This window comes from Fundulus heteroclitus, unplaced genomic scaffold, assembly GCF_011125445.2.
Source record: "Fundulus heteroclitus isolate FHET01 unplaced genomic scaffold, MU-UCD_Fhet_4.1 scaffold_368, whole genome shotgun sequence".
NCBI lineage: Eukaryota > Metazoa > Chordata > Actinopteri > Cyprinodontiformes > Fundulidae > Fundulus > Fundulus heteroclitus.
Genome location: NW_023396779.1, coordinates 86,400 through 109,846, shown reverse-complemented (window position 1 = coordinate 109,846; position 23,447 = coordinate 86,400). Strand labels below are relative to the sequence as shown.

The following is a 23,447-nucleotide window of genomic DNA, read 5'->3' as shown; positions in this document are numbered from 1 at the left end:
GTTTTATATGGGCCGACATTAATTTTCTGATTGTTCACAGCCTTTATAGAGCCACATCTTGACTATAACTACAACAAATCTGGACTGAATCAGTTGAAACATCTTTGCTCCACAAAGGTTTTAGTGGCAGTGTGCCAGGCGGACGTGATTTTAGCACAGTTCTGCCAAAATGTGCCAAATGTGTTCTTTACCTCATAATAGGTAATCTGGTTAAATAAAAGGGCTGATCCACTGATGACAATGTATTTGTTCCTAAGATTTACCCTGTTTCATCAAAATGTACCATTGTGCACAGCATAAAGAAACACGTGCGCAAAGCAGCTTTGGCTGTGAGTCTTAGTCTCCGTTACGCATGGCAACTACGTTACCGAGACACATCAGACAAAGACATGTTATATAGGGTGACCATATTTTCATTTGGGAAAACCAGGACACCTCGGAGCGGGGGGTGTTGTAAGGCAAACGCGGCCGAGCAGGGGGGCGGGGGGGTTGAGAGACAAGCGCGGCCGACAAGCGTGAGGGAGGACTCTATCTTCTGATTAATAACAGGGCTGCCCACACTGACGCGGCTCAGGGATTACGTCACACATAGCGTGACGTACCAACGAAGGCAATTTAAAAAACAGGACATTTCCTCACTTTATAAAAAAAACCCGGGACGCCCGGGACAGGACGTGAAATACGGACATGTCCCGGGAAATACGGACATTTGGTCACCCTATGTTACACCTTGTTGGGAAGGCCAGAGTCTCTAGTTTCCAATGATACCAGCCATGAGGGGATGGAGCGGAGCATGTCCGAGCAGTAAAGTATTTTTCTGAGAGTCAGCATTTTTTAAATTAAAGTGCTGTAAAACCAACAAAATGTCTGAAAAAATTGTGACTTGTTTTAGAAACTTTAGCCTCTTCTATTTTTAGAAAGATTTAGGGAAGAAAGTGACAGTTTTTGACCTAACTTTAAAGCTGGACAAAAAAGAAGCGTAGCCCCACCCTAGCTGTACTGGTAGGAGCGAGCTTAAGGGGTTAAAGCCCTGACAGCGTTTGTAAAAGGTGTTATAAACCATCTTTGTGAATGCTCTATAAATTCCCTCGGCCTAAAGTTATGTGACAATAAAACAGCAATATTCAACAACACTCTGTAGTCATACTGACTTCATTTAAGTAGTCCACACAACCCTGATCAATAAACCTCCCTGAAGACATTTTAAGCTTCAACCATTAGTTTAATTTAGCCAGAAAACAAACGTTTTCATAAAACATTAAACCGACTCAACTAAAGTTTAGTCTTTAAGGCATTAGTAGCATTTTTATTTACTGTGTTCACACATCCACCTGAGACACAAAACACAGCTGTAGTTTTTGATATTTCTAAAGGCAACTTAAATTCAGGTTTTTCTCTACTAAATCAACATTTAATAGTTTTTATTGCTTGTATATTCAACTACCTTTGATTCAGCAAAGGTTTGAAAGAACGTTTAAAAAAAATAAAGCTTTAATTCTAACAATGTGAACAGAAATAGTGCTTTATGACAATAACAGATGTTTACGTCTCGTTTCCTCAAGAGCAGCTTTGATGTTTTAAACACAAAATAACTTTAAACTGATCTGCAAACAAAGCAAATGTTAAGGCACTCAGACCGAGCTCTTCATAGAACCCCGGCCCACAACAAATTCTCAGAAACATCTTGTTCTACTCAGGGTCAATTTGTTAAATAAAGCAGTGCTAACAGCTCAGTAAGTATAATAACCATGTGGTTCTTGCACAATATATGTGGATTTTAAGGATGCATTTAAGCCTTAAATGTCTTCATGCTCTACATTCTTTGATCTCTTGGCTGCAGAGGTTCCCTTCAGGTCCAGAAAGTCCCTCAGTCTCTTCCTCAGAACCGTCAGCTTTGATTTGGACAAGAAGACTTCTTCTGTTTCCTCCGACATGCGAGTACTTGCCGGACTGCTCGAACCTCCGGGGTCAATAAGAGTGTTTGTGTTTGGTGGCATCAGGAGTGAAGGAGGAAGTTCTGTTCCCAAAGTTTCCATCAGCTTCTCCTGGAAGCTTTGCTGCAGGTCCATTAAAGGGGAGCCCTGGAGAGAGCAGAAAAAAGGCTGAGTACCGAGTTCCTGATTCATCGGCTAATCAGCAGAACCCTGATGGTGCTCAGCCTGTTGAAGCCAGAAGTGTTTGAACCAAGAGACCCTGCTTTAAACTAAAAGACATGCTTTTGGATCACAGATGCAAAGCAGAACCCCATAAGCCGCCCAGACACCAATACCTTAAATCGTTTGATAAATCAGGGTTTATACAGGAATAGAATTCCCTTTATTACTACCTCTACAATATTTTCACTTCCAACACAAAATCGGAAAGCAGCCTTTTTTTAAGAATATAAACAAAATGCAATGGCATTCAAATTTCAAAAGCCAATGTTCGCATTAGAATATTGATAATACGGCAAGTCTGAAACTAAATAATCAGCAGACTTTTTTCTTTTTTTTTTTAAAATCAAGCAACTAACTTCACCTGCAGCGCAGATAACAGACGGCAGTGTGAACATGCTCCAAAATTAATACTGCATTACTATTTTAATAAAAGTGGTGAAACATTTATCTGTACAAGCTTTGCATTCATCAGCTGATGGCATTTAATATTACTGTCAGATTGAGAAAAAGCGAAAGAGAGCATGCTGTGGGGAGTGAGAGGAAAGGAGAGACAATAAGGACAGAGAAACACTCCCTCTCCCACACACACACAAGCTGTGTTTCATCAACCTTTTTAATGCTTATTTTTAAATAATCACATTAAAAAAGGTTGATGGAAGCAGCAGAATTTAAACATCCTAAATTTCATATTAAAATTATAATAATTTTTTTTTACTTTTTTGAAAAACAGTAAATGCACTGAAGGGGAGATGGAAACATTTGTTGAATAATCTATGACGCAGTGAAACGTTTACCTCACATGACTGATCAGCTGTTTCTGCTGCCTCCGTCTTCCTGAATGTTCCCATAAAGCTCAGAAACAACTGGAAGCAGCAACGGGTTCATGTGGACCGATGGAGACGTTTCTTAGTCTCATCCACCAAAAACAAATAGCAACACTGATTAAAACCTCACTCCATTACTGATCTGTGGTCCGTGCTGTTAGCCACCTCTTCTTCCTGTTTGCTACAGCGTAACTTTAGAATGCGCCGTGTCGCTCGGTTAAATAGCTAGAAAGATTTTATAGTTAAACTTAAAACAAAAAAAGTCAGTATCAATAGAAATATAAGAATATATCGAAAGCATGACGAAAAATGTACTACCAGGTTCTGGTATTTATTATCGTGCAGAAACCCTGAAAATAATTTATCAGAACTTCTGCTTTTCATTTTTAAAATGAAATTTGATCTCCAGAGTTTTTTTTTTTACTGGCAGTCTGACTAAACAAAAAGTTGTTGCATTTTTTTCTGCTGGATCCCCTCGAAGGTACACCTGATTTCAGCGCAAAGAGATTTGAGCTTGAAACTCGCTTCTCAGCCCCCGTGTCCGATCTTTGCTGAACAACGTTTAGGAACTGAAACTTCTGTCCCTCCATAAATCTGAAATAAAAAAGAATATCATAAACGTGATTGCAGTCTTACCTGTGAGGCGTCCCTGAACAAACGCCAGAGGTCAGACACGACCTGCGCAGGTGTGTCATAAGGCGGAGGGAAACGGTGGCTCAGGCGCTCCGATATCAACATCAGCTCAGACCAAAAGTCCAACTGAAACACCAATAAAGACACAATCAGCATTAGTAACAGCAGGTGAATCTTCTCATGACATCATTTGACATTTTTATAAATTCTCCTTCTCACATATAAAGCCCTTAATAATCAAGCTCCATCATATATCAGAGCTCTGATTACCCCGTATGTTCCTAACAGAGCACTTCGCTCTCAGACTGCAGGTCTGCTGGTGGTTCCTAGAGTCTCTAAAAGTAGAATGGGAGGCAGATCCTTTAGCTATCAGGCTCCTCTCCTGTGGAACCAACTCCCAGTTTTGGTCCGTGAGGCAGACACCCCGTCTACTTTTAAGACTAATCTTAAAACTTTCCTTTGTGACAAAGCTTATAGTTAGAGTGGCTCATGTTACCCTGAGCTACCTCTATAATTATGCTGCTATAGGCTTAGGCTGCTGGAGGACATCAGGGTCTATTTCTCTCTCTCTATAGAGTTCTCCTGTTCTCCAGTTTGCATTGCATTACATTGAAATGACTGATGTTATTTCAGCTTTTAACTTTTTGTTCTCTCTCTTTTTTCTTCATAGTAGGTACATCTGGTCTGGCGTTCTGTTAACTGTGACATCATCCAGAGAAGACGGCTCACCCGCTACTACCATCTAATGTAGAACAGATTACTGGGTCAATGTGTGCTTCTGTGCTTTCTGTGTCTCTGCTCTGTCTTCTCTAAGCCCCAGTGGGTGGAGGCAGATGAGCGTTCACACTGAGCCTGGTTCTGGTTCTGCTGGAGGTTCTCCTCCCTGTTAAAAGGGGAGTTTTCCTCTCCACTGTCGCTTCATGCATGCTCAGTATGAGGGATTGCTGCAAAGCCATCAACAATGCAGACGACTGTCCACTGTGGCTCTACGCTCTTTCAGGAGGAGTGAATGCTGCTTGGAGAGACTTGATGCAACCTGCTGGGTTTCCTTAGAGAGGAAACTTTCTCACCAACCTGGAGGATCTGATGGAAGCTGACTTTGGAAAGAGCCTTGAGATGACATGTGTTGGGAAATGAAGCTATATAAATAAAATTTAACTGAACTTGAACCGACACCTCCAGACCCGAGCTCACCACCCCTCATCTGTCCTCCCTCCACTGGGTCCCAGTCCCCTTTAGAAAATATTTTAAACTTTTAATGTTATAATGTAATACCCTCAGCAGGATTCTGAAGGGGGCATGGGAGTTTGCCCAACCAGTCTACATGTGCTTTGTGGATCTGGAGAAGGCATTCGACTGTGTCCCCCGAGGGATCCTGTGGGGGGTACTCCGGGAGTATGGAGTACCGGACCCTTTAATAAGGGCTGTCAGGTCTCTGTACGACCGGTGTCAGAGTCTGGTCCGCATTGCCGGCAGTAAGTCGGACTCGTTTCCGGTGAGAGTTGGACTCCGCCAAGGTTGCCCTTTGTCACCGATTCTGTTCATAACTTTTATGGACAGAATTTCTAGGCGCAGCCAAGGTGTTGAGGGGATACGTTTTGGTGGCCTTAGGATTGCGTCTCTGCTATTCGTGGATGACGTGGTCCTATTGGCTTCATCAGGGCGTGATCTACAGCTCTCACTGGAGCGGTTCGCAGCCGAGTGCGAAGCGGCCGGGATGAAAATCAGTGCCTCCAAATCCGAGACCATGGTCTTGAACCGGAAAAGGGTAGAGTGCCTTCTCCAGGTTGGGGAGGATGTGCTGCCCCTAGTGGAGGAGTTCAAGTATCTTGGGGTCTTGTTCACGAATGAGGGGAAGATGGAGCGGGAGATGGACAGGCGGATTGGTGCAGCGTCTGCTGTGAAGCGGGCGCTGTACCGATCCGTTGTGGTGAAGAGAGAGCTGAGCCAAAAGGCCAAGCTCTCGATTTACCGGTCGATCTACGTTCCTACCCTCATCTATGGTCACGAGCTTTGGGTCGTGACCGAAAGAACGAGATCCCGGATACAAGCGGCTGAAATGAGTTTTCTCCGTAGTGTGTCTGGGCTCTCCCTTAGAGATAGGGTGAGGAGCTCAGTCATCCGGGGAGGACTCAGAGTAGAGCCGCTGCTCCTCCACGTCCAGAGGAGCCAGTTGAGGTGGCTCGGGCATCTGGTCAGGATGCCTCCTGGACGCCTCCCTGGTGAGGTGTTCCAGGCATGTCCCACCGGGAGGAGGCCCAGGGGAAGACCCAGGACACGCTGGAGGGACTATGTCTCTCTGCTGGGAACGCCTTGGGATTCCTCCTGAGGAGCTGGCCCAAGTGGCTGAGGAGAGGGACGTCTGGGCCTCCCTACTGAAGCTGCTACCCCCACCACCCAACCCCGGATAAGAGGGAGAGGATGGATGGATGGACGGACTTTTAATGTTAATTTTTAAAGCTCTCAATGGTCTGGCCCCACCCTACATGTCTTATTTATTGAGTTTCTGGGTATCTGGCAGATCCCTGAGGTTGTCGACCTGGTTCTTCTTGATTGTTGCCAGAACTAGAGGTGAACATTGGGCTGACTGGACATTCTCAGTCACTCTGACTCTGGAACTCGGCTCCATCACTGACCGGGCCTTTTTAAATCCAAACCTAAGACGTTTTTATCCAGGAAGGTGTTTTAATATTCTCCAGAACCGCGGAGCGTTTTATTCTAGATCAATAGATCAGTCAGGAACAATAATAATAATAATAATAATAATAATAATAATAATAATAATATGGGTCTTTATTGGCCAATGCTCGTTATATTTAGCAAAGATTAATAAAGTTAGAGTAAAAGTTAGTGTAATTATAACGAAAGTAATAGAAGACAAGTATTTTGTACATTATGTAAAATTTTCATTTTAAAAAGATTTTAATCAGTAAAAATCTTGTCATATCATTATATTCTGTAAGGGTTGCATCAGGGTCTGCATCTGCTGGGGACACAAACTTCGGTCAACTTTTTAAATGTGGTTGGGGACACAGGAAATCCTTCCAGAGGCCAGAAATGGCCCATGCGCCACATGTTGGACACCCCAACCAAACGACGTATGTAAATTAATCCACGAGTTTCAACCAGCCAACACCTCCAGATGTTCTCCCCTCATCCCACACTTTATGGAGGGTTTGAGCTCCCTAAAGTGGAAGGAGAACCAGGCCCAAAGCAAGAACCAGCAGATGAAGAACCTCTGATTACTCAGTCCATTATTCAGATAAATCCAAAATCTGATGATCGGGTTTGACTGCTTTTTCTTTATACTCTGACCCTTTTTTTGCGGCTCTAGTGGCTCGCTTTTTCTAAAAGTAGGCTGACAGGACGGGGGGTGGAAGAGGGGGAGAGACATGTGGCAAAGGACCGCGGGTCGGATTCGAACCCGGGTCGACCGCGTCGAGGACTAAGGCCTCCGTATATGGGTCATGCAACCTGCTGCGCCACAAGCGCACCCCTACTCTGATCCTTTTTAATCGATATTTTCCCTGGAGGTTCCTTTTCTGATTTTATTGTACAGTGATTGTGTTTTTATGTTTTTCATCTGGCTGCCAGGAAGACTCCCCTACGGCGATGATAACAGGGTTGTACTGATGGACCAGAACCGCCTCGTGTGTAGGAACGGACCTGAGAGAAGCGTCTGCAACCTTGAACCTTCAGGTGCAGCAGGAGAACCTCACACCTCTGAAACACAGAAGATCCGTTTAAACAACCGGATCACAGCATCCAGACACATCATGGTTTCCTGAAGAAAAACCTGACCCTCTGGTCCTGGAGGCTCAGAGGACAACACAACGGGCTTTTGGGTCGGTCGGAGCTGTACGGGTCCGAAGGGTCTGACAAGTCCTGACACAGCGAACAAACCAACTCTGACCTGCAAGACAAGGAGGAGGGAAGCGATTTAGAGAAACCAGCAGAAAGTTGATTTCCTGCTAATTTAGGATCTAAATCTAATCAGTGATTTTTTGTTTATTATATTTGAAAGATTTGAGGCTTTAATTAGGATGTTAGGATCTGGACTTGATTAAGTTTCCATCCTTAGACTTATGGGTACTGTTTTGCACAGAAATCATTTCTTTCAGCTTTAAGAGATCAGCTGAGATCAATGGGTCAAAAATATTATCAAAAGCTTTATTTAGACCTAAATGACCACCATAGTTTTTAACTCCTACAATGGGATGGGACCTGCAGAAAACAGAGGCAGCACCAACATTAGAACCACTTTAAAAAATTCAGACTCTGCTCAGATAGCTCCAGCACCTGTGAGAGAGGCTCAAAAATAAGCTGCAGGATATTCAGTTCTGCTCCGGTAAGATCCTTCAGAACCAGAATGTAGGAACAGACTCCCAGAAGACTGAAACGCCGAGTTCCTTTAAATCAAGATTAAAAACCTGTTTATAGTTGCCTTTAAATGTTAATGTTTTAGTCTGTGGTCCAACTTGTCTGATGTCTCAGCCTGCTGCTGCTATTCCACTGCAATGTGATCCGAAGAAAAGGTTAAAAAACAAACTGGACTTTTATTCTGAAGCTGAAGGCGTTCAGAATAAACGTCTTCCTGGATTCTCTTCCCATCCAGGAAGCTTTCTCAGTTCAAAATGTCTGCAGTAGTGAGGAGTCTCTCAGCCACTCCTTGTGGAAAACGTACAGTTTTAATGGTGAAAAAAAACATTTAAGTATTAACAACTGATTTAATATTTATGTATTTCATAAGTGACCATGGTATAAGCGGGATAATGGCCTTCAGGACGTCTAAAATCAGAAATTAATGGATGATGCAGAAGCAACGTAGAACGGCTCCAATTTCTGATTTAGACGCCTTGAAGGCCATTATCCGTTACATCTACTGCAGCCACACCATAGTTTTACTGTGACCTCATTATGATGGGTACGTACATTTGTTGTTTTATTATGATCTACTTCAATCCATCATTTGCCAGCAGTCAGTGGGAGGACTCAATCATTTGGTACCAGAAACTGGGTTTAATACATTTCTTAAATGGGGCAGCCTGGAGTTTAATGGGCTGTAAAACTGGATGTTATTGAGAGAAAAGGCCAAGATGTCGCCTCTGAGTGAATCAGAGCTGCTGGGAAACAAAGAACGTGTTTTTGCATCCAGGAGGTTGGTTAGGAGGAACCTTCTGATGAAGGTTCTCTGGTTAAATCCTGGAAGGCTGTGGTCTGCGTGTCTTTAGGAACGACTGAGGGAGACCAGCAGACGGCGGTGACCCTTACCAAATGTCCGCTCCAAACGGAGGGACGTGGCAGTCCCTGTGGTAGCCCCGACCGCAGGCCGTGCAGACCTTTGATGCGCTGGACGAGCCACATGCGGCGCAGGAGATGATCTCCACGGACAACGGAGACTCGGGACGCTGAAGCTCCGTGAAGTCTTCGGTGACGTCCGAGGCGTCGTCAGTGGCGGCCTCTGAGACGTCCTCGTCGCTGGACTGAAAGACGGCAGGACAACAAGCACTGAGATGGTTTCACATGACCGGTGGGATAATTCTGCTTCGTCTGGATCAATCATGGACAAACCTGAGCGTCCTCCTCCACCTCCTGCAGGTACAGCTCGTCGTCTTTGCTCCCCAGGATGAAGTGGTAGCGAGGCGGGGGACGTCCAGGTCCAGGCAGGGACAGGGGAAGTCTCAGCAGGGACACCGTGGGCTGCCAGTGGAGCTGGCTGTGGACCTGCGGGTCGGTCTTAGCGCTCGCTGGACCTCCGTCTTCTCTGTCTGATGCTTCAGAAGACGACAGTTTGAGACCAAGTTCTGGTTCGTGAAACAGGGCGGCGGACATCTTGTCTTCTGGAGGTTCGCTTTCAACAGCGGAGACGTCATCGTCGGACACTTCTGGTGACAACGGTTCGCCGTAGGGCCGGGTTTCTTTAAAGCCCGGCGTGACCTCGTATACTTCAGGTAGCGACTCCTGGTCCTCAGACAAGACCGTGGCGAGGTCGTCTGAAGCAGGAAGCGACGGCGCCACTCCAGCCGCTCGGAGGTCTGCAGGTTTGCTGCTGGTCGCTTCCGCCTCGCAGGTTTCAGACGACGACGCTCCGGCTGGTTCCTCAGAGACGATGAGCTCCTGGTCAGAAGGTCCAGGACGAAATGAAAGCAAACACCGGACCTCTTGGGGTTTGTTGCAGGCTGGTTCTGATCCGTGTTCTATAGATGACGACGGTTCTCCTGCAGGTGATCCTGCTACTCGCCTGTTTTCTGGGTTCTGTCTGTGTTGGACTTTGTGGTCGGAACCAACCATCTCCCTCACATCCAGGTTCTGTGGCTGGTGGTTCAGAGTAGAGAGAAGAGGGAAGACGGAGGGTCCAATCCCGGAGCTGGGACGTTGGTCTGAGAGCCGTTGATTGCTGGATCCAGAACAGATTTGGACTCCTGGAGCTGCGGGACCGGGTCCGGCCGAGACCGAAGCCACCATAGAACCGCCGCAGCCGTCCTGGCCCGTACCTGGGAGCTGGGTCGGGTCTGATAGGAGGCCGGCGCCGGACTCCAACACCGGCAGGGAGCTGCTGTTGGTCAGCAGCACCAGGGAGGAAGACTTCTGACCGGGAACCAGTTGTTGGTTCAGGGTGAGCGATGGCTGGACTGGGTCGAGGGTGGAGCTGGGCAGCAACGGAGCCGGTACCAGAGGGAGGACGGCGCCGCTGAGCTGAATGCAGCCAAGCTGAGCTGTGGAGGGAACCGCCTGGGGGAAAACCAGAGAAGCCGAAGCTGCAGAGCAGCTTAAAGATGGGAGGGAAGGGACGGAGGAGGAAGGCTGGACGGCCGTCTGCGGGTTGGTCAGAACCCCAGGCTGGTTCTGGACCGGGGCGGGATTCTGTTTATGAGGAATAAAACCTGTCAGCACAGGAGAGCCGGCTGTGGAGGAGCTGCTGAGTCTTGAAGGCTTGGAGACCTTCTTGTTCTTCCAGTGAAACTTGACAAACAGCTTCGTTGAACTGGACTCCAGCTGAGACTTGGTGAGAACGTTGATTCGGACCCGATTCGCAGGATCAGAACTTTTAGAGTCGCTGGTTTTGGTGCGTTCTTCAGACCCGCCTCTCCTCCTGGCAGGATGCGTGGCTCCGGGTCCGCTGGGTTTATCTTCCATCTGTCCAGAACCTTTCACGGCCGCGGTCTGAGGAGGAACCTCTGAACACGGAGTGTAAGACGATGAAGAAGTAGAAACCTGTGAGGATGAGGAGAACACAGGATGGCCAGAGGGATTGGACAAGTTCTGATGGACCACAGGAGGACACGAGACGGGGCTGATCTGATGAAGAGGATGAGCTGGGCCGACAGAGGAAGGACCTGCCTGATCGGATGAAGGTGGTGAGGTAGAAAGGAGCAGACTGGTGAGGAAAGGGTTCCGGACCTTTACGGCTGAGATGGTTCTGGAGGCGACGGTGGAGCTTGGTGGAGCAGGGCATCTGGAGGCAGGCGGGGGGGCTGCAGCAGAGCTGGAAGGGAGCGCCAAGGAAGCAGAGCCGGGGTCCGGGTGGGGGAACTTGGTGCCGGAGGATTTGGGAACTGAGGAGGGAGGAGGTGCAGATGTGGACTGAAGAACCGACTTCACAAATCTCAACACTTCCCCGCTGGGTTCCTCGCTGGAGACCTTAGAGGAGGAGCAGGTGGAGGAGACTGTGGAGGAGGGGTAGGGTGGAGGAAGGAAGTCATTGCTGGAGGGAACTAGAAACACTGGAGCAGCTGGAGGTGCGGTCCGCTGAGAGGACGCTGACGGGTTGGAGGAGGTGATGGAGGAGTCTGTGGAGCATAACGTTGGTGAGGTGGAGGACGGAGCAGAAATAATACCAGGAAGGTGGGTGGAGGAGGTCTGGCTGCAGGTGGGAGGAGCGACGGTGGGCGAAGACAAAGAGCTGGGGGGGGTTTCCACACGGGGAACAGAGAAGGGAATGCAGGAGACGTGAATTCTACCTGAAACCAGAAACAACGGGTCAGAGCGTCCAGAACCGGGTCGACTCTGGAACCAGGAACTAAAGCCTTGTTCTGAAAATGCCGCCGCCTTTCTGCTCCACACATGGAAATTAAAAAAGGTCCAGACAGAACAGAACCCAGCGAGAAATAAGGTCCGTTAAAATCTTACCCAGGTTCAGAATGCTCTCCACCGAGATTCTGTCAGTGATGACCTTCACGTCGATCATGTTTGAAGGCGGATACAAGTCCCCGTCTGTAAGCTCCTTCAGCTGGGCGGTAATCTAACAAATCAGACGACAGATCCGGTTAAAGGTTTCCCAAAAGCACAAACCGGGTCAAATCTGGATTCAGTTACAGAACTGGAAAGAACTTTCTGCTAACAGGGACCAAAGATCTTATTTAACACATGTTGGTATGAGAAGAAGGATGGATAACGCTAAACGTTTAATTTCTATTATTGGTTTTGATATTTATTAAACTGATTGTCACCTAATAAAAAAAAAAAACCTTAATGAGGAACCAGGACTTTAACTGGACCTGTAAGCTTTGGTCAGACGGGACTAAGCAACAGCTCCTCCCGGTGGACCGCTGTGGATTAACGGATGAATGGGTGGAAGAATCCCTGATGCTGAGCACAGCGGTGGGTCTGTGATGCTGTGGGCCTGTTGATCCTCTGAGGACTTTGGGAACCGCGTTAGAGCGCACGGCATCATGGAAACCTGAATCCTCCAACCTTAGGAAGGTCGGAGGAGACAACAGACTCCTACAATGACACCGACCAGCAGGTGGAGAACCAGAAACCAGCTGCAGGGCGTAAGCGGGTCAGAGAGGAGTCGGCTGGAGCAGAGGAGAAAGAGCAACAGGTGGGGGTTCTACCTGAGATATGCAGCCCACCAGAGTGGGCAGGTTGGTGGTGTTTCTGGCCTTTTCTGCAGCTACAGTCAGCGGGATGTGGTTCTTCTGGAGCAGCTTCACCTTCTCCACCTTCCTGTGGATCAGATTACGCTCCACGCTGTAAACCTTCTGCTCACAGGAACAGAGAAACCATCAGTTGCAGCAAAAAGCAGCTGCTGAGATGAAACCGGACAAACGACATCAGCTCGCCTCAAATCACCTGGATTTCCATATTTATCTTTTCAAACCTCCTCCTCAGGAGCGCAGTCAGAGTGTCGACGTGATTCTGCAGCTTGTTGGTCATGAAGGACTCGTACCGGGCCAGAACCTGCAGCCTGCAACACAACATCAGGAGTTTCAGTCTGAAGGCGTCAGAGGTCAGGAAGACTTCTGCTGGCAGCTTCCACCAAGTTCCTTCCTCCGTCTTTAGGACGTCCAAAGCTTCTGGTGAGCCGACAGAAAGGAGCTCCAAGGTTTGTAGGGGTGAAGATACACATAAATAAGAAGAGTCCGACATTGTTTTAAAATGGAAACGTCACAGGAAACCAGCAAAGTGACGCTGAAACCAGAGTTATGTGCTCCTGTTTCCCAGTAGAATGCTAAAAGTCCTGCAGCAGCATTTTGTTCCAGCTGTGGACGTGAGAGTGAGGCCAGGCTGACAGTGCAGGTGTGAGGCGATAAACCCACCGCTGACCCCAGGTCCCGTCTAGATACGACAGGCAGGAGTTTCAACGGCCTCGACTGAGAGAAAGATGATTATGCATTACGTGTTGTCATTTCTGCTTTAACTTTCTGTTCTCTCTCTTTTATCTTCATAGAAGGTACATCTGGTCTGGCGTTCTGTTAACTGTGAGATCATCCAGAGAAGACGGCTCACCCGCTATTACCATCTAATGTAGAACAGATTACTAGATCAATGTGAGCTTCTGTGCTTTCTGTGTCTCTGCTCTGTCTTCTCTAACATAGAAAGTACTCCTGGGTCAATGTGAGCTTCTGAGCTTTCTGTGTCTCTGCTCTGTCTTCTCTAAGCCCCAGTGGGTGGAGGCAGATGAGCGTTCACACTGAGCCTGGTTCTGGTTCTGCTGGAGGTTTTCCTTCCCGTTAATGGGGAGTTTTTCTTCCCACTGTCGCTTCATGCTTGCTCAGTATGAGGGATTGCAGCAAAGCCATCAACAATGCAGACGACTCTCCCTGTGGCTCTACGCTTCCCCAGGAGTGAATGCTGCTTGTCGGGACTTAGATGCAATCAACTGGTTTCCTTATATAGGACATTTTTGACCAATCTGTATAATATGATTGATTTGACTTTGTAAAGTACCTTGATATGACATGTTTCATGAATTGCCGCTATATAAATAAAATTTTATTGAAAATCAAGAAGTGAAACTCTTCATTTTCAATTGAAACATAACCTGTCTTTATTTCCCCAATAAAATTTACCCTGTAAGACCCACTGTTGCAGAATTACAAAAAATGTTTGTCATCCCGAAATAAACTTTTTTTTTGTTGGTTCAACTGCATTAACAGTCTCATTGGGTCATGTTGTTTGGTCTCACAATGCTATTGGGTCCTACATTTGTATACAAGGCCTGCCCTCAGGTGAGGAAGTCACACAACTTCCAGATTTTTGCTTGAGCATCATCCCTTCGATTTACTGGACTGGATTTATCTAATTGAAGTAAGTAGAAGGCTTTGCATATTTTTTTTTCTGTGTTTATTAGTGTCCAAAACATGTAAATATGTAGTTATTATGGAAAATGTGCCCTACATTTTATCTAGAGCTTGTTTTATAATTGTTGCAATATTACAACATTGGGTGAATGTGGTAGTCAAAATAACCCTGTTTTTAAGAGGAATGTCTTAAAAAGGAACTTTTCCCCAATATAACTTTGAACCACACATAATTTACACATTCTAGCCCTTAGCCTTATACTGGATTATATATATTATTGTGTTAGAATCTAATATACTAAGATATATTGCCATATCTAATAATTTTAATTTACTTTTAAGGATTTCTAACCACCTTCAACACTCAGTATTTTTCCCTTATCACAGAAGGCAGAGCTTTCTAACACGTCTACAACACAACAGCCATGTTGTGCATGTCTGCCCTTTGTCTTGGCTATTGATAAGGAAATGTTCCAATCAATTGATAGTCAAAGCAGGTGTGGGGGATGCTTGGAGGGGCCTTTGCATTACATTTCTCTGGAACAGGGGTTGATATTCAGGAATGTAAGGTGTGGCTGTAAATTGGAGGCTACTTGCATTCCTATTTTGATGATAATCAGAGTTTAGAATTGGTCGGCCACACAGTATTGTGTGACCAGTGAATTGTGTGAATGGGTTACTACAGTGCAATGTGTAAACACTTCAAATTAAAATCAATCTCTCCACCACCCCGTCTTTTCCTGCAGGTTATCTAGAATCTAAGTATGTGTATTATTTATATATACACATTTGTTTCAATTTTATCTTTTCCATTTCAGAATGCCAGCAGCAAGGAAAGATCCTCGGTACAGTGTGCAGGATATCATTGCAATCATCCAAGATGGAGAGAGTGATGTGGACGTACCCCTTGATGACACTGATGCGAGTGAAGAAAAATTAGACAATGATCCCTGTGTGGACAAAGAAAACCCAAGAGCGTCTGACTGCCCAGCCAATGTGGACATTGAGCCCCAAGAACATGAACGCATCATGCCCCGTGACAGATATCGCTGGCAAATGAAGGGTTTTATCAGTCCCAATATCGATTTATCTGGTCCACCTGTCACAGACGATGTAACCTTCCTCCACACACCACTCTAATACTTCCAAAGTTTGTGTCAGAGGACATGATTCAAGCTCTGGCTACAAGTACAAATGAGTACAGCGTTCAAAATGATGGAAGATCTGTTAACACTAATACAAAGGAAATACAGAAAATGTTGGGCATGTACCTGACGATGGGCTTGGTACAAATGTCTGGAAGCCGTATGTACTCTCATCCTGGTAAGAATCTATTTCTGCTATTTGCCATGTTTTGCGATATCTGCATGCATTTTTGACATGTGCATGAATTGATTATTAATATTAATATTGATTCTTCTCTTTTCAAATCAGATGGACACAACACTCAACTCCAAAAAGAGGAGTCCATCATCAGGCAGCGAGAACCCCGACGCAGCAGGGAGTCCTTTCACTGCTAGGAAGAGACCATCCTTAGATGATGGGAGTCCAAATTGTCCCTCCAAGAAATCATGTGCACACCCCCCACTCGATGTGCGCAAGGACCATACTGGACATTTCCCCATGAAGGTCAAGAGAGGACACTGCAGACATTACAGTAAAGGGCATAAGAATACCCATTGCAGCAAGTGCGATGTTCGCCTCTGTTTTTCAGAGGTTTTTGGGACTATCATTGTAAATAAAAAGTTCTCTTTGCTGGAATAAATTAAAAAAAGCTGTTCATAACAACATGACTGAGATTATTTTTCATGTCATACTGTTCTGGGTTAAAAGCAAAACCGTGCAAATGAATCCGTAGTTTTATATTGTTGTTCAGACAATTAGTACAAATACAGGACATTCTGCTCCCCATTTGGCCCAATGTTGCACTATTACTGCAATATTACAACATTTCTGCTACATTTCAGGGTTCTTCTAATTTCAACTTCATGTCAATCAGAGTAAAAGTTGTATTTGACTTGTTGGTCTGATCTGCCTAATTGCATTTATTAATTTATTGACCCACTGATGTTTTCAGGCTGCACCGTCCTCTGGGGGAAGATGCTCCTGTCACGTTTCTGCTCTCTCAACACTACGAAGCAGCGAGACGTTTTTAGCCCCATTCTGGTGACACACGGGTCGTTTTTCTTTACATAATTCAGCCGAGGAGCGAAATTAACCTGTACCTCATCTCCATGTCCTGCAGACTCCTCCTTGAAGCTTCCATCTGCGCTTTGATCGGCTGCATGCAGGCGTCCAGCTGCTTCTTCACCTTCTCCACTGCTTTGCTGACAAAGTCAAACCTGAACAGAGCAGAAGAAGAAAGGTGAGGCCCTCAGGGACCAACGGCCAGACTTTCAGGTTCAACAGAAGGCTTAGATGTTCTCAGGAGGCGATGGAGAGTGATGATCAGCGGTCAGTATCTTATCAGCAGCAGACAGTCATCATGAAAGTGGGTCTGCAGAAAGAGATTCTGTAGCAGCAGGACGACTAACAGCTAATCAGGCTGCAGCAGCGACATCAAACTTAGTGATGTCACAGCAGTGAATTCTGGGTAATCAGACATCATCCATCACATGAGTCCTCTGATTCATCGTTCCAGCGCGTCAGATCAGCCGAGGCCCGTCACTCCTCTGAGAAAACTCTGACCCAGAGAGAGCCAATTGGTCTGCAGCACCGACCCAGACGGTTCAGAGAGCGACCCGGACAGACAGAAGCTCCGACACAGCTGAGTCCTTCTCAGAACGTGATGACACAAAACACGAATCAGACCTTTAACACCAAACTCTACAGTAGACTCTCCACTACACCAAATTAAAGCAAAGTATTCAGTCCAATGCAGAACTTTATCTGCAAAGAAAGTTGATATTATGGTGAGTTACACTTTAAACTCGTCATTCTGCATCACTTTCTCTCTTTTTGGACATTTCTGGGTTGTTTTAATGTGTTGTGGGAAACTGACATCTAGTGGCTGGATGCTGCAACTACACTGCAAAAAAAATAAACATTCACTACACGAGGCACAGTTTTAGCCACTTTATACAATTTAAAAGGATATATGCCTCTACTTTATGACATGATGTGCTTTTTTTGCTCTTGAGGGCCAGATAAATTTCCTTGACGGGCCAGATTTGGCCCGCGGGCCTTGAGTTTGACACGTGCTTTAGATGAATCCCTGATCCAACACCTGTAAACCAAATGACTGAAGACGGGTTCTGCTGCAGGAAGTCAACAACCTCTTCAGCATTAAGGAAAAATTTCCTGCGTGTTCCTGAGGCGTCGCTCAACAAACATGTATGACATTAAAACCGCATCATCATTACCAGCCTCAGATGTCTAATGATGGCAACTGCAGTTCTTTTGACTGTACCGAATCACTACAATCAATACATTAAAATGATTCATTTAAATGTTTTATTCACCAAACCATTAAGTTCATATGACTTCAATTCCGTTTCCTTACAGTTATTTTACATGTACGACATTAAAACCGGATCACCTCACCAACGTCTGGTTTCATACAGAAACCAGCGACTAATCTCTGCTAATCCGGCAGGTTGGAGCCGCTTTAGTCGCCTGAAATCTGCTCCTTCAGCTCCAGCCTGACTGAACGCCAGCCTCCCCGCACCTGGAGAATACCTCCATCCGTCTGCCTCAGGTAAACCTCCGTCTTCTCCTGGTGAGGTACTAACTACTGACAACTACCCCACAGAACCCCGGTCCAGTTGTGTGCAATGAAAGGGATAAAGCCGTGGTGTGTCTCAGTCGGTCACCTGTGGTTCTGGTGGTCTGCCAGCTGACAGTCTCTGCAGGTGAGCAGGCAGCAGGTGAAACAGAACAGCTTGAGCTCCTCAGACGGGTGGGTTCTGCAGAACTTTATGGGAGAAATTAAACTGGAACCTGAGGAGGAAGAAAAAACACAAACAAATATTATCATCCTGCAACACGGAGAGACTAAGAAGCAGAAATGACACGTTTCAGTCTATAATCTCAATAAAGCATCCAAACCTTTGAGATCCAACAGAACAAAGGCGACTATATTTATGTGCTAAAAACCGGATCTGTAAACTGTTTATTTATGGCTTTAATATCTGGATTCAGTAAATCAGATCATCTGATATCTACACGGTCCGTTTATCTTGCAGAGCGGCACATTAACCCGGAGGTTCTGGATCAGATCCAGTAGCAACGACGAGCAGCAGCCCACGCCTCACCGTCAGGCTGGTGGTTCAGGACCCGGTGGGATCTGGTCAGGGTGACTCTGCGATGAGCCGCCAAGCAGTCGTCGCACAGAGCTTCGCTGCAGTCCACGCACCAACACCTGGCTGCGACGCCGTCACAGGTGCTGCACTGAGGAGACAGAGGAGGAAGCGACTGGTTTCCATCAGGCTGAGTCTGCAGCAGGAATGAAGGAGCTCCTTCTCTGCCAGATACACCTGAAGCAGGAAGGTGGCCGTTACCTGCTGCGTCTGGACCACACCTGGACCTCCAGCCGACTCCATGCTGACCGGAGAAGTTTCCACCTGAGAGACACCAAACATCAGCTGAGGTCACATCATCAATCCGACCGTCACAGTAACAACCGTCAGGTGGAGAAAATGTGATCCTACCGAGGAAAGACCTGAGTTCACAAAGACACGCAGCCTAAAAAGAGCTCTTAGTGACGTAATTTTAGGGGGAAAAAAGTCTTAAAATTCTAACATTTTTCTTAGAATTTTACCTCAGTGAGATTAAACTTATTCTCACATCATCTCAGGCCTTCAGAGAGCTGCTAAGATAGAAAATGTTAGCAGAGAGGACATTTAGAGGCCTAGAGTATGAAGCAGGAAGATGGAGGAAACAGAGAGAGCTGATTGGCTGATCCAGCTGAACAGAGAGAGCTGATTGGCTGATCCTCCGCCTTAATAGTGGAGGAAATGAGGACATAAACTTAATTAGTTTCAGCGACCAGACGAGTTAAATGAGCTCTAACGTAATTATATTGGGGCTAACAGGAAAATATGGAGAAATGCACAAAGAATATAGAACAGATGAATTTTCAGAATATTTACAGAAATACTCTCAATAATAAACAAACAATCTTAAGGGAATCTAATAAAGTCGCAGAAACATATTTACATAAACAGTCCAGATAGAGCTCAATAATATCCACTCTATGTACACAGAGGGAAGAAGAGGTGATTCAGTGTTTTCTGTATTCTTGATGATGTCATCATCCAGAGCCTAAATGGTCGTCCAGAAGGTTGCTGGTGCGATGCCGGCTCCTCTCTGGCTCCTGATGGCTGCACGGAGAGCTTCTCACTTTCCAGGCTGGAGCTAAAGGCGGAGAAAGACTCACTGATCTGGAGCTAAGAGCCTCAGAGTCGCCTCTGGGCTCCATGATCCAGGGACCAATTCACCTTCAACTCTCCTCTGTTCTCCTCCCAGAGCTGAGAGAACACAGACGCTGCTCCTCTCAGTTATTTCCACCTTTTTTCTCCATTTTATCATCATCCATGTGCGTTTCTGTCACGTAATGACATCAGAGTTAAAGGCTGTACGAATACGGCACAGCAGCCCGATGCTCCTTTCCTCCCATGATGGAGTTCTGACTGTTGGTCAAGAAGTAGGAGCTAGGAAGAGGAGGTAGGAGCTAGGAAGAGGAGGTAGGAGCTAGGAAGAGGAGGTAGGAGCTAGAAAGAGGAGGTAGGAGCTAGGAAGAGGAGGTAGGAGCTAGAAAGAGGAGGTAGGAGCTAGAAAGAGGAGGTAGGAGCTAGGAAGAGGAGGTAGGAGCTAGGAAGAGGAGGTAGGAGCTAGAAAGAGGAGGTAGGAGCTAGGAAGAGGAGGTAGGAGCTAGAAAGAGGAGGTAGGAGCTAGAAAGAGGAGGTAGGAGCTAGGAAGAGGAGGTAGGAGCTAGGAAGAGGAGGTAGGAGCTAGAAAGAGGAGGTAGGAGCTAAGAAGAGGAGGTAGGAGCTAAGAAGAGGAGGTAGGAGCTAGGAAGAGGAGGTAGGAGCTAGGAAGAGGAGGTAGGAGCTAGAAAGAGGAGGTAGGAGCTAGGAAGAGGAGGTAGGAGCTAGGAAGAGGAGGTAGGAGCTAGAAAGAGGAGGTAGGAGCTAGAAAGAGGAGGTAGGAGCAAGGAAGAGGAGGTAGGAGCTAGGAAGAGGAGGTAGGAGCTAGAAAGAGGAGGTAGGAGCTAGGAAGAGGAGGTAGGAGCTAGAAAGAGGAGGTAGGAGCTAGGAAGAGGAGGTAGGAGCTAGGAAGAGGAGGTAGGAGCTAGGAAGAGGAGGTAGGAGCTAGGAAGAGGAGGTAGGAGCTAGAAAGAGGAGGTAGGAGCTAGGAAGAGGAGGTAGGAGCAAGGAAGAGGAGGTAGGAGCTAGGAAGAGGAGGTAGGAGCTAGGAAGAGGAGGTAGGAGCTAGGAAGAGGAGTCTTAGGCTAAGAAAGGAGCTCTGAGACAATGAGGATCTCCGGGGATCCTGATCAGCTTTCATTTCTGATTATTCTGCCACCATCCTACCGCTCTGGTTCCTCATGCGGCGTTTAAACCGAAGCAACGCTCAGAACTAGAGTCGACATTTACCGCTATGGTTCTGGTTCGTTGGGTCCAACTGAACATACCAGCAGGCGGCTGCTGCAGCGTCTTTTAGGTCAGAGCGTGAAGCTCAGAGATCGGAGCAAACACTGCAGCAAAAGATGTTCTACAGTCCGTCTGCAGAACAGCAGAACCGTGATCCCACAAACGCAGCATTGGATCTACTAGAAAAAAACACAAGGTGCTGCAGTGGCCTAGTCAAAGGCCAGACCTCAACCTCCAGGAGCTTCAGCATCTTTTGAAAGCAGAATGGACCAGAACTCCTCCACAACGATGTGACAAACAGGAACCGTGCTGGAGAAGGTTCTACGGGCTGCCGGGTCTTTTTCCTCATGAATTTACTCACTGCAGGTGTTCCTACTGAGGAGCCGACGCCTCCGTCTGCAGAACTACTCAGTTCTACTGAGACACACATAGTGGACCTTCTAGAACCTGGAGAACATTTCCAGGATTAAACGACTGATGTCTCAGCAGGATCTGGAGAAACTAATCCACGTTTATCTTTAGTAGAACTGATCACTGCAACGGTGTTTTCACAGGTCTGCCTAGAAAGTGGATCAGAACCTGCAGCTGATCCAGAACCTGCTGCCCGCGTTTTCACTAAGACTAAGAACATAGAGAACATGGACCCGGTTCTGAAGTCCTTCCACTAAGACTAAGAACATAGAGAACATGGACCCGGTTCTGAAGTCCTTCCACTAAGACTAAGAACATAGAGAACATGGACCCGGTTCTGAAGTCCTCACTAAGACTAAGAACGTAGAGAACATGGACCCGGTTCTGAAGTCCTCACTAAGACTAAGAACGTAGAGAACATGGACCCGGTTCTGAAGTCCTTCCACTAAGACTAAGAACGTAAAGAACATGGACCCGGTTCTGAAGTCCTCACTAAGACTAAGAACGTAGAGAACATGGACCCGGTTTTGAAGTCCTTCCACTAAGACTAAGAACGTAGAGAACATGGACCCGGTTCTGAAGTCCTCACTAAGACTAAGAACGTAGAGAACATGGACCCGGTTCTGAAGTCCTTCCACTAAGACTAAGAACGTAGAGAACATGGACCCGGTTCTGAAGTCCTCACTAAGACTAAGAACGTAGAGAACATGGACCCGGTTCTGAAGTCCTCACTAAGACTAAGAACATAGAGAACATGGACTCGGTTCTGAAGTCCTTCCACTAAGACTAAGAACGTAGAGAACATGGACCCGGTTCTGAAGTCCTCACTAAGACTAAGAACGTAGAGAACATGGACCCGGTTCTGAAGTCCTCACTAAGACTAAGAACGTAGAGAACATGGACCCGGTTCTGAATTAGCACCTAAATCCATCACAGACTTGTTATCAGGGCATCAACCCTCCAGACCACTCAGGTCTTCTGGCTCCAGCCTGCTCTGCAGAACCAGAACCAGAACCAGACATGGAGAAGCAGCATTTAGTTCCTGTGCTCCACTGATCTGGAACAGGGTTTTCTTTGTGTTCTCCCTGTGAAAGTGTGGGTTCTCCAGGTTCCCCCCGCCCCACCCACACAGACACGTGACCCAGCATGGACCCTAGTTTCAGTCTGCGGTCCAGCTTCTCTTTATCAAGGCTCTGAAAGTCACTTTTGAGGCGTTTTCATCCAGTAAAGCCGCCTGAGTTGCGTTGCTGCTGAGATGAGCTCCACTAAAACTGCTTTTTGTCTCTCATCAACTTCCTGGTGCACCGATGCTGCTGCTGCTTAGAAGCTACGGAACCGAACCAGGAGAACCGCTGAGGCTCCACCTCGGTTCCTCTGCTACGTAAACAGAACCTCCACATGATTCCCTGGTCTCATAGAGATCAGTGGCTCTCACCTGGCGGCAGGTTCGGAAAGTTAAGGAGCACTTCCGGTGGATAAAGTGTCGGTTCCCTGCTAACAGACTCACCTCCTGCTCTCCTCGCCTCTCCTCTTCCCACCATCAGCCGCTCCTCTCCTGGCTTCTTCTTCTTAGGTTTGTAAAAGTTCGACAGCTTCAACTTCCGGTTCGGTTCGAGTTTCTAACCATAGACATGATATAATATATGTCTATGTCTCTAACGGCTGGACCACCGTTGATCAACTCCGCACCAACTGCCTTTACGCCAACAGCGCATGCGCGCTCAAGTAGCGTTTCGGGAACCAGTGGGGGAGGAGGAGGTTCTGGTTGGCCTGAAGGAACACAAGGACGCATTCCGGTTCCGAACAGCGAGGAGTCTGCAGCCGCTGAAAAACGCCCCCCTCCCCTACACACGCCTGCTCCAGCTCCTAAACTCAGTGGACTTGACTCTATTTAGCGTTAAATAAAGTTAAACAATGAAAAACTGCAAAAATCATCTCCCAGCAGATTATTAAAAACCTCTTTTTTTTGCACTGCGTTTATCTTTTTTCATTCCCTGTAATTTGTAATCCTCCTTTAATGAGAGTTTGTATTTCTAATGTTATGTTTATAATTTTCTGTATTGTTTTGTACCTTGTTTAAGGAGAGGGGGAAATGGCACTGGTTTCCAACGTCCTGCTTCAAATTCAGCGCTTGACTAAAATGTCTTTTCATGCTCCATAATCCAGTTAGAGATTTAAAACACTTAAATGTTATAGTAACAGATTATAGAAATTATAGTGTTGGGTTTCTGATCTCTATTCAAATTTATGGTAATTTCTTTGTTTAGTCGTAGACCAGGGGTGTCCAAACCTTTCAGCATGAAA

The 23,447-nt window shown here is 46.5% G+C and overlaps 1 protein-coding gene across 1 annotated transcript; it reads right to left on the bottom strand.

Moving 5' to 3' along the window:
* Positions 1 to 1,201: 1,201 nt before the first annotated feature.
* Positions 1,202 to 22,769, bottom strand: trim33l (tripartite motif containing 33, like). The gene is made up of 14 exons (XM_012856673.3): positions 22,651 to 22,769; positions 18,639 to 18,701; positions 18,393 to 18,528; positions 17,952 to 18,078; positions 16,365 to 16,481; positions 12,689 to 12,803; positions 12,451 to 12,597; positions 11,744 to 11,855; positions 9,185 to 11,574; positions 8,885 to 9,096; positions 7,415 to 7,526; positions 7,280 to 7,336; positions 3,617 to 3,739; positions 1,202 to 2,081 (listed from the first exon to the last, which is right to left on the bottom strand). Exons 2-14 carry the CDS (start codon positions 18,678 to 18,680, stop codon positions 1,797 to 1,799), a joined length of 3,975 nt encoding a protein of 1,324 aa, XP_012712127.3. The 5' UTR covers positions 18,681 to 18,701; positions 22,651 to 22,769; the 3' UTR covers positions 1,202 to 1,796.
* Positions 22,770 to 23,447: the final 678 nt, after the last annotated feature.